At 58.0% G+C, this 17998-nt stretch overlaps 1 protein-coding gene across 1 annotated transcript; it reads right to left on the bottom strand.

The window, feature by feature from the left end:
* Positions 1 to 241: 241 nt before the first annotated feature.
* LOC132808896 (CD209 antigen-like protein E) lies at positions 242 to 17536 on the bottom strand. Its single transcript, XM_060822311.1, has 7 exons — positions 16643 to 17536; positions 15525 to 15781; positions 14859 to 14933; positions 12032 to 12220; positions 10896 to 11044; positions 10026 to 10132; positions 242 to 413 (listed from the first exon to the last, which is right to left on the bottom strand). The coding sequence occupies exons 2-7, from the start codon at positions 15718 to 15720 to the stop codon at positions 242 to 244; spliced, it is 888 nt and encodes a 295-aa protein (XP_060678294.1). The 5' UTR covers positions 15721 to 15781; positions 16643 to 17536.
* Between the last annotated feature and the right edge of the window lie 462 nt (positions 17537 to 17998).

The following is a 17998-nucleotide window of genomic DNA, read 5'->3' as shown; positions in this document are numbered from 1 at the left end:
CCGGCTCTCTCGCCTCTCCCTCCAGATTTCCTGCGCTCGGCGAGTCCGGAGACATGTTCGGGGAAAAGGTGGGGTCAGGTCAGTGGAAGAGGGGGCAAGGGGCCGGTCCCACGGGTAAATTGATTTGAATGTCCCCCTCCCCCCTGGATTTGGAAGGAAGGATTTTTTGGAGGGCTGGGGAAAGTTCCGATGGGATAGACCTCACCTCCCTCCCTCCCACCCCCACCCCCCTCCTCAGCTGCTACACCACGGAAAAAGGCAAGTGCAGCTGCTGGACAACATAGTCAATGGAGTTGACCTGGCAGATGTAGGCGTAGCGTCGGGCGCACTGTTCAGACCTCCAACGTCCGCCCACGGTCATCCGCACGCACCGCCTACCCATGGAATTATCCGGTTCGCCCAGGGACCAGTAACTGCGCAGAAGAGAGAGAGAGAGAGACTGTCTGAGAGAACGCCCCATCTTCAAACCTGCCACTTTGTGAGTAACTGCAGGGTGGGGTGTTGCCTTTGAGAGTTCGCCGCCTTGGAATGGGGACCGTTCCCTTGGGAATAGATCGGGCCTTGCTTCTCGACAGATCCCGACCCAGAGAGAGAGAGAGAGATTCTTGCTTCTCACCTGGGGGGAGCTACGTCAGCTAAGGACAAGCTAACTCAGAGGAAAGTCCGCTGAAGAAAGAGCTGCCCAGCTGATTGCTGTATTTTCCCCCAAAAAAGTATAAACCTTCCTGTTTCCTTTGGGGTAGAAGTGGTTGTTACTTTTGGATGAGCAACATTCTGCACTTCAACCTGTTACCTCTAAAGAGGACCATCTTTGGCCGTGGTCTTTTTGCTTTCCAGGCGCGAAATCTGGAGAGTTTACAGAGAAACAGTTATGTCTTCTGTTGTAAAATCTCTGTCTGATAAAGCTCATTGGGGTTATCGAGCTGGGGGAGGGGGGGTCAGAAGAGATTTACCTGGATGGGAGGTTTGGGATGATGACGAAACTTCGGGAACGAAGACAGTCTGGGACTTTATTCACGAGAGGGGCAGGAGTTAAGTTGATCAGGCAAGGAGAGGTATAGGTAGAGTTAACGGTCTTTTCCAGAGGGAGGGGGATTTCAACACTGGGGGGGTGGCACATTTTTAAAGTGAGGAGAGGGAGGTTTGAAAAGACACAAGGGGCAAATGTTTACACACAGGGTGTGGAATGACCTCCGAGAGGAAGGGGTAGATGCGGGCACAGTTATGACAGATAGAACACAAAACAGTACAGGCCCTTCGGCCCACAATGTTATGCCAACCTTAAATCCTACTCCAAGGTCAAAGTCACCTACATTTTACTATTGTCTAGGTGCCTATCCAAGAGTCGCTTTGTTGTATCGGACGTTACTACCACTGATAGGTGAACGTGACAACGCCAGAGGTCAGGGTCGGGAGTGTGGCGCTGGGAAAAGCGCAGCCAGTCAGGCAGCCTCCGAGGAGCAGGAGAATCGACGCTTCCGGCACGAGCCCTTCACCAGGAATGAGGCTGTGAACTGAGGTGGGGGGGGGGGTGGTGAGACAAATGGGAGGGAGCTGGGGGGAAGAGCGCAATAGGTGGATGGGGCTGGGGGTGAAGGTGATAGGTGGGAGAGGAGGGTGGAGTGGGTCAGTGGGAAAGAAGGTGGACAGGTCCTGAGGCTGGAAGGTTGGATCTGGGGTGAGGTGTGTGGGGGAAACTGGTGAAGGCCACGTGGATGCCCTGGGGTTCCGAGGCGGAAGATGAGGCGCGCTTCCTCCAGGCGTCGGGTGGTGAGGGAGCGGGTAGGTGGAGGCGGCCCAGGATCCCCATGTCGTCGGCAGAGTTGGGGGGTGGGGGGGAAGAGTTGAAATGTTGGGCCACGGAGGCGGTGAGGTTGGTCAGGCCCGGAGATGTTCCCTAAAGCGAGAAGGCGTCCAGTCTCCCCAGCGTAGAGGAGCCCGCAACGGGAGCAACAGTTCCAGCCTTCCAACCTGGCACTGCCCTCTCGATGTGCCCAACCTGTCCACCTTCCTTCCCATCTATCTGCTCCACCCTCCTCTCTGCCCTATTATCATTACCCTCACCTCCATCTACCTACCACACTCTCAGCTCCCTTCCCCCCCCCACTCCCATCCTCTTCCCATTTATCCCTCCCTCCCCTTGACCCACATTCCTGACGAAGGGCTCGTGCCCAAAACACTTGAATGCTGCTTGATTTGTTGTGCTTTTCCAGCGCCACACTCTCAACTCTACGACCACAGTGCACTCAGGACCCCTGAGTGGTTAGCACTGCTGCCTCCCGGCGCCAGAGACCCTGGTTCAGTTCCTGCCTCAGGCAAATCTCTGGGTGGGAGTTTGCATGTTCTCGCCCCACCGTGTCTGCGTGGGTTTCCTCCGGGTGCTCCGGTTTCCTCCCACAGTCCAAATATGTGCGGGGTTAGGGTGGGTTGGTCGTGGGGATATTGTCCCGTAGTGCCCAGCGATGTGCAGGTTAGGGTGGATTGGCCGTGGGGAAATTGTCCCGTAGTGCCCAGGGATGTGCAGGTTAGGGTGGGATTGGCCGTGGGGAAATTGTCCCATAGTGCCCAGGGATGTGCAGGTTAGGGTGGGTTGGCCGTGGGGAAATTGTCCCGTAGTGCCCAGGGATGTGCAGGTTAGGGTGGGATTGGCCGTGGGGAAATTGTCCCGTAGTGCCCAGGGATGTACAGGTTAGGGTGGGTTGGCTGTGGGGAAATTGTCCCGTAGTGCCCAGGGATGTACAGGTTAGGGTGGGTTGGCCGTGGGGAAATTGTCCCATAGTGCCCAGGGATGTGCAGGTTAGGGTGGGATTGGCCGTGGGGAAATTGTCCCGTAGTGCCCAGGGATGTGCAGGTTAGGGTGGGTTGGCCGTGGGGAAAATGTCCCATAGTGCCCTGGGGTGTGCAGGTTAGGGTGGGTTGGCCGTGGGGAAATTGTCCCGTAGTACCCAGGGATGTGCGGGTTAGGGTGGGTTGGCCGTGGGGAAATTGTCCCGTAGTGCCCAGGGATGTACAGGTTAGGGTGGGTTGGCCGTGGGGAAATTGTCCCGTAGTGCCCAGGGGTGTGCGGGTTAGGGTGGGTTGGCCGTGGGGAAATTGTCCCGTAGTGCCCAGGGATGTGCGGGTTAGGGTGGATTGGCCGTGGGGAAATTGTCCCGTAGTGCCCAGGGATGTGCGGGTCAGTGTGGGTTGGCCGTGGGGAAATTGTCCCGTAGTGCCCAGGGGTGTGCTGGTTAGGGTGGGTTGGCCGTGGGGAAATTGTCCCGTAGTGCCCAGGGATGTGCAGGTTAGGGTGGGTTGGCCGTGGGGAAATTGTCCCCTAGTGCCCAGGGATGTGCGGGTTAGGGTGGATTGGCCGTGGGGAAATTGTCCCGTAGTGCCCAGGGATATGCAGGTTAGGGTGGATTGGCCGTGGGAAATTGTCCCGTAGTGCCCAGGTATGTACAGGTTAGGGTGGATTGGCCGTGGGGAAATTGTCCCGTAGTGCCCAGGGATGTACAGGTTAGGGTGGATTGGCCATGGGGAAATTGTCCTGTAGTGCCCAGGGATGTACAGGTTAGGGTGGATTGGCCGTGGGGAAATTGTCCCGTAGTGTTAGGTTAGGGGTCTGGGTGGGTTGCGCTTCGGGTGGGTCGGTGTGGACTTGTTTGGCCGAAGGGCCTGTTTCCACACTGTAAGTAATCTAATCTAATCCCCTCTGTTGCTCCACACTGCCAGGAATCCTGCCCTTAACCCTGTCTTCTGTATTCAAATTCCACCTCCCAAACTGAATCACTTCACACTTTTCCAGACTGAACTCCATCTGCCACTTCCCAGCCCAGCTCCGCATCCTGCCAATGTCCCGTCGGAACGCCACTGCTCAGTGAGCTCCAGGACGAATACTTTCCATCTGCTGCCACCCTCCATCTCCAATTCTGTGTCCAGACAGCCGCATTTTCCCTGTCATCCCGTACTTTCTGACTTTCTGAATGAGCCTACCAATGGGGGAACCTTATCAAATGCCTCGCTCAACTCCACATACCCCAGCTTTCACTGCTCAACCTTCATCAGTGAGTTTTGTCACATCTTTAATCCCACCCACACAGGATTTTTCACACTCCCTTCTAGCCCTCCAAAGTCCATTCTTCCTCCCTGGCTACCCTGTCACTCCAAGAGCACTGTCTGACCCTTGCTTCCTCAGCCTTCCTTTGTCCATCTCTTGTCATCCAAGGTTCCTTCACCCTGCCATCCCTCCCCTTGCCTCGGTGGGATAAACCTATCCAGCTCTCACAGCAGGTACACCCTAAACAACTTCCACGTCTCTGCCTTGCAATTCCCTGAGAATATCTTGAGGCTTCCCAGTTCCTGCCTAATAGCAATCAAATTCTCCCTCCCCTAATGAAATACCGCCTGCCCCTATCCCTCTCCTTGACTGTCGTAAAGGTCAGGGAGTTGTGATCACTGTCACCGAAATGCTCCCCCTCCGATGATTTGACACCTGACCTGGTGCGTTGCCGAGCACCAAATCCAATTTGGCCTCCCCTCTGGTCGGCCGATCTCCAGGATTCCTTCCCGGACAAAATCTGCTCCGTCCATTTGCGCCAAGGACATACCATTCAATATTAGGGGAGTTGCAGTCACCCATGACAACAACCCTGCTCCTTCGGCATCTTTCCCAAAAACCTGCCTCCCAAGCTGTTCCTCCGCATCTCTGTTACTGAAGAAAGCATGCTCCTTTCCACCCAGACTGACTCAGTGGACCCAACCCTCCTCTTTGCAGCTACGATACTATCCCTGATTACTCCCCCAGCTCTTTACCTCCCCTTCCCTATTCCTTTTGAGATATCTGAACCCCCGCAACGGTCCCTGCGCCTGTGATATCCGAGTCCCCATAGTGGCCACAACACCGTAGTTCCGAGAACTGTCCGTGCTCTAAGTTCATTCCCTCTCATTCCTGACATTTCTCACATTAAAATCGACACGCCTCGATACATCACACTAACTGCAACATGGCCCTATTGACGGTCTATCCTTCCCCATACACTCTCTGCACACTATATCTGCTGTTAAATTAGCTACCACTATCCTCTCAAACATAACTCAGGTTTCCAGACCCCATAGATACGTACATGAATAGGAAAGGTTTGGGTCAGGAGCAGACTCGTGGGACTAGTTTAGTTTGAGATTGTAGTTGGCATGGACTGGTTAGGTTTGTTTCTGTGCTGTATGACTGTACGATAGAAAGAGAAAACAGATGAGGGGGTGACCTTATTGAGGTTTACAAAATCATGAGGGGCATGGATAGAGTAAACTGACAAAGACTTTTCCCTGGGGAGTCCAGAACTAGAGGGCATAGGTTTGGGGTGAGAGGGGAAAGATATAAAAGAGAGCTAAGGGGCAACTTTAGCACGCAGAGGGTGGTACGGGTATGGAATGAGCTGCCAGAGGATGTGGTGGAGGCCGGTACAATTGCAACATTTAAGATGGGTATATGAATAGGAAGGGTCTGGGGGGATATGGGCCAGGTGCTGGCAGGTGGGACTGGATCTGGTCGGCGTGGACGGGTTGGACCGAGGGGTCTGTTGCCGTGCTGTACCCCTCTACGTGACTTTAGTGAGACTCCCTCTGGTGCCCACACGACAGGAAGGGTGTGAGGGCCTCAGAGAGGGCGCGGGGAAGGTTGACCAGGACGTTGCCTGGATCGGTGTGTGCGTTAGTGACGAGGAGAGATTGGATTACTTTCACACGAGTGTCAGAGACAGGGAGGCAACCCAACAGAAGTCTCTAAAAATTTGAAGGAGCATGGGTCAGGGTGGAGAATCCAAATCCATTAACTTGAGGTGGGACTGTCTATAACTAGGTGGGGGTCACAGATTTAAGGTGGGAGGGGGACAAGTTAGTGGAGATACGTGAGGAAAGATTTTGAGAGAGAGAGCCTGGAACAGGGAGGTGTTAGAAGCTAATACTACAGCAAGGTTTCAGAGGCCTTTGGACAGACACATCAGGGTCCAGAGTTGAGAAGATTAAGGGGAGACTTAATAGAAACGTACAAGATAAGACAGGGCTTGGAAAGGGTGGACGCTAGGAAATTGTCTCCGTTAGGCGAGAAGACTAGGACCCGTGCACACAGCCTGAGAATTAGAGGGGGGTCAATTCAGAACAGAAATGCGGAGACATTTTTTCAGCCAGAGGGTGGTGGACCTGTGGAATTCATTATCGCAGAGTGCAGTGGGGGCCGGGACGCTAAATGTCTTCAAGGCCGAGATTGATAAATTCTTGACGTCGCGAGGAATTAAGGGCTACGGGGAGAATACTGGAAAGTGGAGATGAAATGCCCATCAGCCATGATTGAATGGCGGAGTGGACTCGATGGACCGAATGGCCTTACTTCCACTCCTAGGTATCATGGTCTTATGAGTACAGGCATTGGGAGGTCATGTTGCGGCTGTACAGGACATTGGTTAGGCCATTGTTGGAATATTGCGTGCAATTCTGGTCTCCTTCCTATCAGAAAGATGTTGTGAAACTTGAAAGGGTTCAGAAAAGATTTACAAGGATGTTGCCAGGGTTGGAGGGTTTGAGCTTCAGGGAGAGGCTGAACAGGCTGGGGCTGTTTTCCCTGGAGCATCGGAGGCTGAGGGGTGACCTTATAGAGGTTTATAACATCATGAAGGGACATGGATAGGGTAAATAGACAAGGTCTTTTCCCCCTGGGGTAGGGGAGACTGAGAGGAGTGACCTTATAGAGGTTTATAACATCATGAGGAGGACATGGATAGGGTAAATAGACAAAGTCTTTTACCCAGGGTAGGATAAACAGACAAGGACATGAACACGAAGGGTTTGAAGGGATTATGGGCCGGGTGCTGGCAAATGGGGTGAGATGAGGTTAGGGATAGCTGGTCGGCATGAAATGGTTGGGCCGAAGGGCCTATTTCCATGCAGGACGTGTCTGTGACCAAGTGCGGGAAAGATGGCGTCGTGGCGGACTTGGCCATAAGGGGCCAAATGGTCTCCTCCTGTGCTATACTGTTCTATGTCCCTGTCGGAGAATCTCAAACTTGGGGGGTGATGGAACATGGGAGTTCTAAAATCCTAGAATGCCTAAAGTGGACAAACAGACCCTTCGGCCCCACAAGGCCACCCTGACCCACTCCCCATACCGTATTATCTTATATTTACCTCGACTATTGCACCCTAACCTGCACATCCCTGGGCACTACGGGACAATTTCCCCACGGCCAACCCACCCTAACCTGTACATCCCTGGGCACTACGGGACAATTTCCCCACGGCCAACCCACCCTAACCTGCACATCCCTGGGCACTACGGGACAATTTCCCCACGGCCAATCCCACCCTAACCTGCACATCCCTGGGCACTACGGGACAATTTCCCCACGGCCAATCCACCCTAACCTGCACATCCCTGGGCACTACGGGACAATTTCCCCATGCCCAACCCACCCTAACCTGCACATCACTAGGGCACATCGGGACAATTCCCCACGGCCAATCCCACCCTAACCTGCACATCCCTGGGCACTACGGGACAATTTCCCCACGGCCGAACCACCCTAACCTGCACATCCCTGGGCACTACGGGACAATTTCCCCACGGCCAACCCACCCTAACCTGCACATCACTAGGGCACATCGGGACAATTCCCCACGGTCAATCCACCCTAACCTGCACATCCCTGGGCACGACGGGACAATTTCCCCACGGCCAATCCACCCTAACCTGCACATCCCTGGGCACGACGGGACAATTTCCCACGGCCAACCCACCCTAACCTGCACATCCCTGGGCACGACGGGACAATTTCCCCACGGCCAATCCACCCTAACCTGCACATCCCTGGGCACTACGGGACAATTTCCCCACGGCCAACCCACCCTAACCTGCACATCCCTGGGCACTACGGGACAATTTCCCCACGGCCAATCCACCCTAACCTGCACATCGCTGGGCACGACGGGACAATTTCCCATGGCCAATCTACTTTAACCTCCACATCCTTGGTCTGTGGGAGGAAACCGGAGCACATTGAGGAAACCCACGCAGACCCTGTGAGAATGGAAAACCGCCCCACAGGCAGCCACCCCGAGGCAGGACGTAAACCCGCGTCCCTGATGCTGGGAGGTAGCAGTGAGACACCGCGCCACCCAAGGAAGCACCGTCCTGGTAAGTCCAAAATTCTGCCACTGGTAGGAAGGGGACGGCACCCTTTCTACCCGGTTCTGTACCGGCTAGCAACATGGGTGAGGCAAACGTGATACCCACCACACTACGGTCCACCAGTAAGACAGAGGTGGTGGCATTGGATGCAAAACTTAAATATTTTGAGAGCAGGGATGGGCAGAGCCTGGACAGTGCGGCGTTGGGTGGGGGTCGGTAGGTGAAAGGTTGTTGTGAGATGGTCGAAGGTAGAGTTGACGGTGGGGTATTCATTCCTGGATGGGCGAGCAGTAGGCCAGAGGGCCAAGTCGCCTCCACGTTTCCTCGTTTGTATTTCTGTTCGGCGAGCTGAGACTCAAACCTGCCGAAGGACAAAAGAAAAGTCCCCCTTCCTCGCTCCGGTGGAAGGAGCCCTCAGTGAACCCCGCGGCTGTGTGGGGTGACAGCACGGGCCCAGACTGAGGCCCAGACTCACTTTGGTTTCAGGCTCAGGAGATGGGCCAGGCACTAGGCCGCGAATGAAGCCTCGGTCTTTCCTGAACCACGTGGCCAGGGCCTAGTGATCCCTCTCAGGTTGTGGGGGGATGGGCGTCACTTGGAGCTGGGTGGCAACTGAAGCCTGAGCTCTTCCAGATTCACGTGATGAGGGCCTCAGTCTCACCCAGGGATGAGCAGGTCGGAGTCAGACTAGGCCTCAGTCTCACCCAGGGAGGAGCAGGTCGGAGTCAGACTAGGCCTCAGTCTCACCCAGGGAGGGGCAGGTCGGAGTCAGACTAGGCCTCAGTCTCACCCAGGGAGGGGCAGGTCGGAGTCAGACTGGGCCTCAGTCTCACCCAGGGAGGGGCAGGTCGGAGTCAGTCTGGGCCTCAGTCTCACCCAGGGAGGGGCAGGTCGGAGTCAGACTGGGCCTCAGTCTCACCCAGGGAGGGGCAGGTCGGAGTCAGTCTGGGCCTCAGTCTCACCCAGGGAGGGGCAGGTCGGAGTCAGTCTGGGCCTCAGTCTCACCCAGGGAGGGGCAGGTCGGAGTCAGTCTGGGCCTCAGTCTCACCCAGGGAGGGGCAGGTCGGGGTCAGTCTCGGCCTCAGTCTCACCCAGGGAGGAGCAGGTCGGAGTCAGACTAGGCCTCAGTCTCACCCAGGGAGGAGCAGGTCGGAGTCAGACTGGGCCTCAGTCTCACCCAGGGAGGAGCAGGTCGGAGTCAGTCTAGGCCTCAGTCTCACCCAGGGATGAGCAGGTCGGAGTCAGACTAGGCCTCAGTCTCACCCAGGGAGGGGCAGGTCGGAGTCAGACTGGGCCTCAGTCTCACCCAGGGAGGAGCAGGTCGGAGTCAGACTGGGCCTCAGTCTCACCCAGGGAGGGGCAGGTCGGAGTCAGACTGGGCCTCAGTCTCACCCAGGGAGGAGCAGGTCGGAGTCAGACTAGGCCTCAGTCTCACCCAGGGAGGAGCAGGTCGGAGTCAGTCTAGGCCTCAGTCTCACCCAGGGATGAGCAGGTTGGAGTCAGACTAGGCCTCAGTCTCACCCAGGGAGGAGCAGGTCGGAGTCAGACTAGGCCTCAGTCTTACCCAGGGAGGGGCAGGTCGGAGTCAGTCTAGGCCTCAGTCTCACCCAGGGAGGAGCAGGTCGGAGTCAGACTGGGCCTCAGTCTCACCCAGGGAGGGGCAGGTCGGAGTCAGACTGGGCCTCAGTCTCACCCAGGGAGGGGCAGGGGTCGGAGTCAGACTGGGCCTCAGTCTCACCCAGGGAGGGGCAGGGGTCGGAGTCAGTCTAGGCCTCAGTCTCACCCAGGGAGGGGCAGGTCGGAGTCAGTCTGGACTAGGCCAGAGCCCAGGCCAGGATCTTACCTGGTGGTCTGATAGTGGACTCACCTGGTCACCAAGGGAGCGCCATTGACCCATTGGAACTCATTGATGTTGTTGGTGAGCTTAGACAGTCCAATCCAGCGGCTCAAGCGATAATGTTTCATCAGGAATTCCTGTTGGGGAACACGATCAGAAATGAGACACTAACAGATGGACAGAGTCACTGCAGTGAAGACGGACACTCATCATCCCAACAAGGCAATACTAGCTCACTGTGCTCCCTCACTGCTGACCCTCCCACAGTGCGGAGCTCCCTCAGCGCTGACCCTCCCACAGTGCGGAGCTCCCTTAGCGCTGACCCTCCCACAGTGCGGGGCTCCCTCAGCGCTGACCCTCCCACAGTGCGGGGCTCCCTCAGTGCTGATCCTCTGACAGTGTGGCACACCCTCAGCGCTGACCCTCCCACAGTGCGGGGCTCCCTCGGCGCTGACCCTCCCACAGTGCGGGGCTCCCTCGGCGCTGACCCTCCCACAGTGCGGGGCTCCCTCGGCGCTGACCCTCCCACAGTGCGGGGCTCCCTTGGCGCTGACCCTCCCACAGTGCGGGGCTCCCTCAGCGCTGACCCTCTCTCTGTGTGGGGCTCCCTCAGCACTGACCCTCCCACAGTGCGGGGCTCCCTCAGCACTGACCCTCCCACAGTGCGGGGCTCCCTCGGCGCTGACCCTCCCACAGTGCGGGGCTCCCTCAGCGCTGACCCTCCCACATTGCGGTGTTCCCTCAGCGCTGACCCTCCCACAGCGCGGGGCTCCCTCGGCGCTGACCCTCCCACAGCGCGGGGCTCCCTCGGCGCTGACCCTCCCACAGTGCGGGGCTCCCTCGGCGCTGACCCTCTCTCTGTGTGGGGCTCCCTCGGCGCTGACCCTCCCAGACTGGTACCTGTTGAGTGTGGTTGTTCACAATGACGAGCGTGCCGTTATATGAGACACAGGTGCGGTTGGCCCCCTGCCAAGAGTCAAGCTGGTTGGAAAAGAGATAGCAAATCCTTTGGGACAATACCCATCCTCCTGGACATTGCGTGTATCCATCTGGAATGACAATCCCAAAGATAGATAGTTATCCCTGCTCCAACTACAGCAAAACTGTCCATTATGATAGCCATCCTCTCTTTGATCGCCCTCCTGAAGCCATCTCTTTCCAAATAGAATCTAACCATCGCCCCCTTGACATTCACTGGTGTTACCGTCACTGAATCCCCCTCCCCCCACTATCAACATCCTGGGGGGTCCCATTGAGGGAGAATCTAACCATCGCCCCCTTGACGTTCAATGGTGTTACCGTCACTGAATCCCCCCTCCCCCCACTATCAACATCCTGGGGGGTCCCATTGAGAATCTAACCATCGTCCCCTTGACGTTCAATGGCGTTACCGTCACTGAATCCCTCGATAGACAGTGAACCAGCCCCAGCCCCAAATCAATCCCATATCAAGGTAAGGTCAGAGACTGGGGATCCGGTTGCGAGGAACTCCCCTCCTGTCTCCCTCCCCCCTCAAAGCCCTCCCCACTGGTCCCTGGATGTTGTGGCAACACTTGAGATGCTCCACCGCTCCCCACTGTATGATCAAGACTTTTACCCCCTACCACGTTGCCAGCTTCACCCCCCTCCCACAGCGCCCACCCCACCTCTGCCTCTCCCCACCTCCGCCAAAGCAGAGGGGTACAAGACCCACTGCTGTACATCGATGGACAGGACCATCCCAACGCGCCACCTCTTCCCCCCCCCCCACCCCCCACCCCCCAGGAGGGGCAGCAGAGGTGGACAAGAGCCCCTCGCAAGGTCTCTTCCCAGACCACCCCTCCCTTCCCCAAACTCGGGAACGATATCAGTCGATATCGTTTGGGTCAAGATGTTGGGTCAGCCACCATCTTGAACCCGGTCACATGAGGGGAGGGCGTTCCTTCAGGGTCGAAATCCTGGAACGCCCTCCCTCATGTGACGGGGTTCAAGATGGTGGATGACCCCACTATCTGAGAGGATGGCGGAAGCTGGAGGGGGGTAACACTGGAACGTACAGTCAACGAGGGCGTTTAAGATGGTGTGGATGGGCATGGCGGCTAGGTTACTCAAGCTGTGACTGTGCACGGACGCAGCGATGGTGTCCTTCAGATCGGCATAGAACTTGCCGAGTTGGCTGGAGTTGGCCTGGAATTGAGTGAAGGCCCGATCGAGTTTCGTGGTCTTGACCAGGAGGTAAACGAGGCCTGGAGGTCAGAGGGCACAGGTCAGCAGCAGTAGCCACGGGGTCAACGCCAACGACCTGTTGACCCCACCCCGCGTCCATCCCCCTGGGGCACCAGACTCGCCCTCCCACCGACCCACACAACGTCGCCTCATACGAAAACACCCCGAACCACACGGGCCTTGGGAAAGGGTCAACGACAGAGCCAACTGGAAGGGCGTTTCCAGAACGGGACAGAGCCCGCACAGAAATCCCGAGTGAGCAGCCACTCCCAAAGACGAACCCGCTGAGGGTCACCGGGCACCTCAGTCTACCAGCGACTGGAGGCATCGCAGGAGGGTCAGCGCCGAGGGAGCCCCGCACTGTGGGAGGGTCAGTGCTGAGGGAGCCCCGCACTGTGTCAGGGTCAGCGCTGAGGGAGCCCCGCACTGTGGGAGGGTCAGCGCCGAGGGAGCCCCGCACTGTGGGAGGGTCAGCGCCGAGGGAGCCCCGCACTGTGGGAGGGTCAGTGCTGAGGGAGCCCCGCACTGTGGGAGGGTCACGGCTGAGGGAGCCCCGCACTGTGGGAGGGTCAGCGCCGAGGGAGCTCCTGACTGTGGGAGGGTCAGTGCTGAGGGAGCCCCACACTGTGGGAGGGTCAGTGCTGAGGGAGCACCGCACTGTGGGAGGGTCAGGGCTGAGGGAGCCCCGCACTGTGGGAGGGTCACAGCTGAGGGAGCCCCGCACTGTGGGAGGGTCAGCGCCGAGGGAGCCCTGCACTGTGTCAGGGTCAGCGCCGAGGGAGCCCCGCACTGTGGGAGGGTCAGTGCTGAGGGAGCACCGCACTGTTGGATGGTCAGGACTGAGGGAGCCCCGCACTGTGGGAGGGTCAGTGCCGAGGGAGCCCCGCACTGTGGGAGGGTCAGCGCCGAGGGAGCCCCGCACTGTGGGAGGGTCAGCGCTGAGGGAGTCCCGCACTATGTGAATGTCAGTGTTGAGGGAGCCCCGCACTGTGGGAGGGTCAGCACCGAGGGAGCCCCGCACTGTGGGAAGGTCAGCGCTGAGGGAGCCCCGCACTGTGGGAGGGTCAGCGCCGAGGGAGCCCCGCACTGTGGGAGGGTCAGTGCTGAGGGAGCCCCGCACTGTGGGAGGGTCAGCGCCGAGGGAGCCCCGCACTGTGGGAGGGTCAGCGCTGAGGGAGTCCCGCACTGTGGGAATGTCAGTGCTGAGGGAGCCCCGCACTGTGGGAGGGTCAGCACCGAGGGAGCCCCGCACTGTGGGAAGGTCAGCGCTGAGGGAGCCCCGCACTGTGGGAGGGTCAGTGCTGAGGGAGCCCCGCACTGTGGGAGGGTCAGTGCTGAGGGAGCCCCGCACTGTGGGAGGGTCAGCGCCGAGGGAGCCCCGCACTGTGGGAAGGTCAGCGCTGAGGGAGCCCCGCACTGTGGGAGGGTCAGCGCCGAGGGAGCCCCGCACTGTGGGAGGGTCAGTGCTGAGGGAGCCCCGCACTGTGGGAGGGTCAGTGCCGAGGGGGCCCCGCACTGTGGGAGGGTCAGCGCCGAGGGAGCCCCGCACTGTGGGAGGGTCAGTGCTGAGGGAGCCCCGCACTGTGGGAGGGTCAGCGCCGAGGGAGCCCCGCACTGTGGGAGGGTCAGCGCTGAGGGAGTCCCGCACTGTGGGAATGTCAGTGCTGAGGGAGCCCCGCACTGTGGGAGGGTCAGCACCGAGGGAGCCCCGCACTGTGGGAAGGTCAGCGCTGAGGGAGCCCCGCACTGTGGGAGGGTCAGCGCCGAGGGAGCCCCGCACTGTGGGAGGGTCAGTGCCGAGGGGGCCCCGCACTGTGGGAGGGTCAGCGCCGAGGGAGCCCCGCACCGTGGGAGGGTCAGCGCCGAGGGAGCACCGCACTGTGGGAGGGTCAGTGCCGAGGGAGTCCCGCACTGTGGGAGGGTCAGTGCTGAGGGAGCCCTACACTGTGTCAGGGTCAGCGCTGAGGGAACCCCGCACTGTGGGAGGGTCAGTGCTGAGGGAGCCCCGCACTGTGGGAGGGTCACGGCTGAGGGAGCCCCGCACTGTGGGAGGGTCAGCGCAGAGGGAGCCCCGCACTGTGGGAGGGTCAGCGCCGAGGGAGCTCCGCACTGTGGGAGGGTCAGTGCTGAGGGAGCACCGCACTGTTGGATGGTCAGGACTGAGGGAGCCCCGCACTGTGTCAGGGTCAGCGCTGAGGGAGCCCCGCACTGTGGGAGGGTCAGCACCGAGGGAGCCCCGCACTGTGGGAGGGTCATCGCTGAGGGAGCCCCACACTGTGGGAGGGTCAGCGCCGAGGGAGCCCCGCACTGTGGGAGGGTCAGCGCCGAGGGAGCCCCGCACTGTGGGAGGGTCAGCGCCGAGGGAGCCCCGCACTGTGGGAGGGTCAGCGCCGAGGGAGCCCCGCACTGTGGGAGGGTCATCGCTGAGGGAGCCCCGCACTGTGGGAGGGTCAGCGCCGAGGGAGCCCCGCACTGTGTCAGGGTCAGTGCTGAGGGAGCCCCGCACTGTGGGAGGGTCAGTGCTGAGGGAGCCCCACACTGTGGGAGGGTCAGTGCCGAGGGAGCCCCGCACTGTGGGAGGGTCAGCGCCGAGGGAGCTCCGCACTGTGGGAGGGTCAGCGCCGAGGGAGCTCCGCACTGTGGGGAACAAACTCTGACCTGAGATGAGCAATGTCACTGCCATTCCAGTCAGAATTATCTGGAAGATTTTGGACCAGCGCCGCTGGGGTTGAGCTGTGTGGATGAGACGGAGTCAGTTAAATGCAGCTCAATTTTGTGGTAAATACACCTCGAACCCCTCACTGTGAGAGCAACGTATTCCCCTCAAAGCCCTGTCAGTCCCTCACACCTCCCTCCCCCTCTCTCTCTCCCAGTTCCCTCACACTGTCACCTTCCTCTATCCCTTCTTATGTCAGTCCCACACACTCCCATCTTTCTTGTGGTCCCCCATCGTGTTCTCTTCTCCCCCCTCCCTCTCTCTGTCTCCATCTCCCTCCCCTTCTCTCCCCCCTCCCCCTCTCTCCTCCTCCCTCTCTCTCCCCCTGCCTCCCTCCCTCCCTCCCTCTCTCTCCCTCCCTCCCTCTCCCTCCCCCTCTCTCCCTCCCGCGCTCTCTCTCCCTCCCTCTCCCCGTCCCTCCCTCCTTCCCTCTCTCTCTCCGTCTCCATCCCTCTCTCTCTATCCCTCCCTCCCTCTCTCCCTCCCTCTCCCTCTCTCTTCCCCATCCTTCCCTCCCTCTCTCTCTTTCTGTCTCCATCCCTCCCTCTCTCTCCATCCCCCTCTCTCCCCCTCCCTCCCCCTCTCTCCCCCATCTCCCAGTCCCTTACTGTTTGCAGTGATCCTGTATCTGGCCTGGGAGGGTGCGTGCCCCGTTCCTCTCCCTCGCTCCGAGGAGTGAGTGGAGGGGGTGAGCGAGCATTTGTATTTCGGAGAGCTCCCCCCAGCTCCCCTTCCTGCTCCCTTTCCCACTCCCCTCCGAGGGGAGGCTCTCCCAGAGGGCTGCAGGATTCCTGATGGATACATGTTTCTGGGAAGGGCCAACTGGGCTCCAGTGACCACTGGGATCTGAGGGAACTGCGGGAGTCTGGGGAAACGGACACAGGGTTAGAGACTGAGGAAAGCTCCCTCTACACTGTCCCCACAATCAAACACTCCCAGGGACAGGGACAGCACAGGGTTAGAGACAGAGTAAAGCTCCCTCTACACTGTACCCCCATCAAACACTCCCAGGGACAGGGACAGCACAGGGTTAGAGACAGAGTAAAGCTCCCTCTACACTGTCCCCCCATCAAACACTCCCAGGGACAGGGACAGCATGGGGTTAGATACAGAGTAAAGCTCCCTCTACACTGTCCCTCATCAAACACTCCCAGGGACATGGACAGCACGGGGTTAGATACAGAGTAAAGCTCCCTCTACACTGTCCCCCCCATCAAACACTCCCAGGGACAGGGACAGCATGGGGTTAGATACAGAGTAAAGCTCCCTCTACACTGTCCCCCCATTAAACACTCCCAGGACGGGGACAGCACGGGGTTAGATACAGAGTAAAGCTCCCTCTACACTGTCCCCCATCAAACACTCCCAGGGACAGGGACAGCACGGGGTTAGTTACAGAGTAAAGCTCCTTCTACACTGTCGCCCTATCCCAGGCTCAGGGACAGCACGGGGTTAGATACAGAGTAAAGCTCCCTCTACACTGTCGCCCTATCCCAGGCTCAGGGACAGCACGGGGTTAGTTACAGAGTAAAGCTCCCTCTACACTGTCGCCCTATCCCAGGCTCAGGGACAGCACGGGGTTAGTTACAGAGTAAAGCTCCCTCTACACTGTCGCCCTATCCCAGGCTCAGGGACAGCACGGGGTTAGTTACAGAGTAAAGCCGTCCCTCTGGCATCATCTCACACCCACACCCTTTGTAGCTCTTTCTCCCTCTTTCCCTCTTACTCTTTCTCTCTTTCCAAATTTCTTAATCACTTTTTTTTCTAACCACTCCCTCTCTGCCTGTCCATCTCTCTCATTTTCTCTCCGTCTCTCTCTCGCTCCCTCAGTCACACTCCTACTATATCTGTCTCTCTCCTTCCGTCAGTCTGCTATCTCTCTTTTCTCTTACACACTCTCTCTCTCTTTCTGTCTCCCTTCAGCGATCTCTCCAACTTCGCCTCTGTCACTCTGTTTTCTGCTCTCGATCAATCTCTCCCCGTTTCTCTGTCTATCTTTCTGTCTTACAGACTCTGACAGTGTCCCTCTCTGTCTCTCTCTATCTCCCTCTCCCTCTCTTTCTCCCGTCTCCTTCTTTGTAAAACTTTCCCTTGGAATCTCTTTTTTTTTGCTCGATTTGCTTTTCTCGTTCTGCCCTTTATCTTTACTAATTTGTCTCTTTCCCTCGATGTATCTCAGTGTTTATATCTCTCTTCATGTGGATGTGACCCAGTCCTCGATATATCCCTATCTTTCGAGTTATCTCTCTCTCCCTCGTTGTTTCTCTCTCTCTCTCTCTGTATCTTTCTCACTCTTTGGATCTCTCTCAATTTATCTCTCTCTCTCTCTCACTTGTTGTCTCTCTCTCTCTCTCTCTCACTCGTTGTCTCTCTCTCTATTCATCTCTCACACCCTTCCTATATCTCTCTCTCTGTTTATGTACCTCTGCCTATTTCTATCTCTTCCCGTTCAGTTTCACGCTCTCTCTCTCATTCTATCTCTCCCTCTCCTTCTGTATAAATCTTTATCTCGGTTCAGAGCTCTGTCCCTCTTTGTATCTATCCGTCAATTTCTCTGCGTCTCTCTCTCTCTCCTTCCTCCTATCTCTCTCTCTCTTTCTCAGCCCCTATTTCGTTCCATCTCTCCGTCTCGGCAATTAATGATGATGTCACAAGCTCCTGGACGCTCCCTCTTCTGGTCAAATTGTCTTTACCCGTCTCCTTCACATTCCCTCGCTCCACCTCACACTCTCCATACTCTCTTTCACATTCCCTCTCTCCACCTCACGTTACAGAGATCGGGGCGGGGTGTAGGGGGTTACAGGGATAGGGAGGGGGTGTAGGGGGGTTACAGGGATAGGGAGGGGGTGTAGGGGGTTACAGAGATAGGGAGGGGGTGTAAGGGGGTTACAGAGATAGGGAGGGGGTGTAGGGGGGTTACAGGAATAGGGAGGGGGTGTAGGGATTTACTGAGATAGGGTGGGGTGTAGGGGGTTATAGAGATAGGGAGGGGGTGTAGGGGGGTTACAGGGATAGGGAGGGGGTGTAGTTGGTTACAGAGATAGGGAGGGGATGTAGGGGTTACAGAGATAGGGAGGGAGTG

Source organism: Hemiscyllium ocellatum (assembly GCF_020745735.1).
Source record: "Hemiscyllium ocellatum isolate sHemOce1 chromosome 41 unlocalized genomic scaffold, sHemOce1.pat.X.cur. SUPER_41_unloc_9, whole genome shotgun sequence".
Classification (NCBI taxonomy): domain Eukaryota; kingdom Metazoa; phylum Chordata; class Chondrichthyes; order Orectolobiformes; family Hemiscylliidae; genus Hemiscyllium; species Hemiscyllium ocellatum.
The sequence above is the reverse complement of the archived record's forward strand: the minus strand, read 5'-3'. Positions and strand labels throughout refer to the sequence as shown.

What these genes read in the sequence shown, in the direction of transcription:
- LOC132808896 (XM_060822311.1), bottom strand. Translation starts at nt 15,720, where the DNA reads ATGTATCCATCAGGAATCCTGCAGCCCTCTGGGAGAGCCTCCCCTCGG. An exon ending in TGAACAACCACACTCAACAG is followed by an intron (nt 10,133 to 10,895) that starts GTACCAGTCTGG and finishes GTTCCCCAACAG; the next exon opens with GAATTCCTGATGAAACATTA. An exon ending in GGCGCTCCCTTGGTGACCAG is followed by an intron (nt 414 to 10,025) that starts GTGAGTCCACTA and finishes TCTTCTGCGCAG; the next exon opens with TTACTGGTCCCTGGGCGAAC.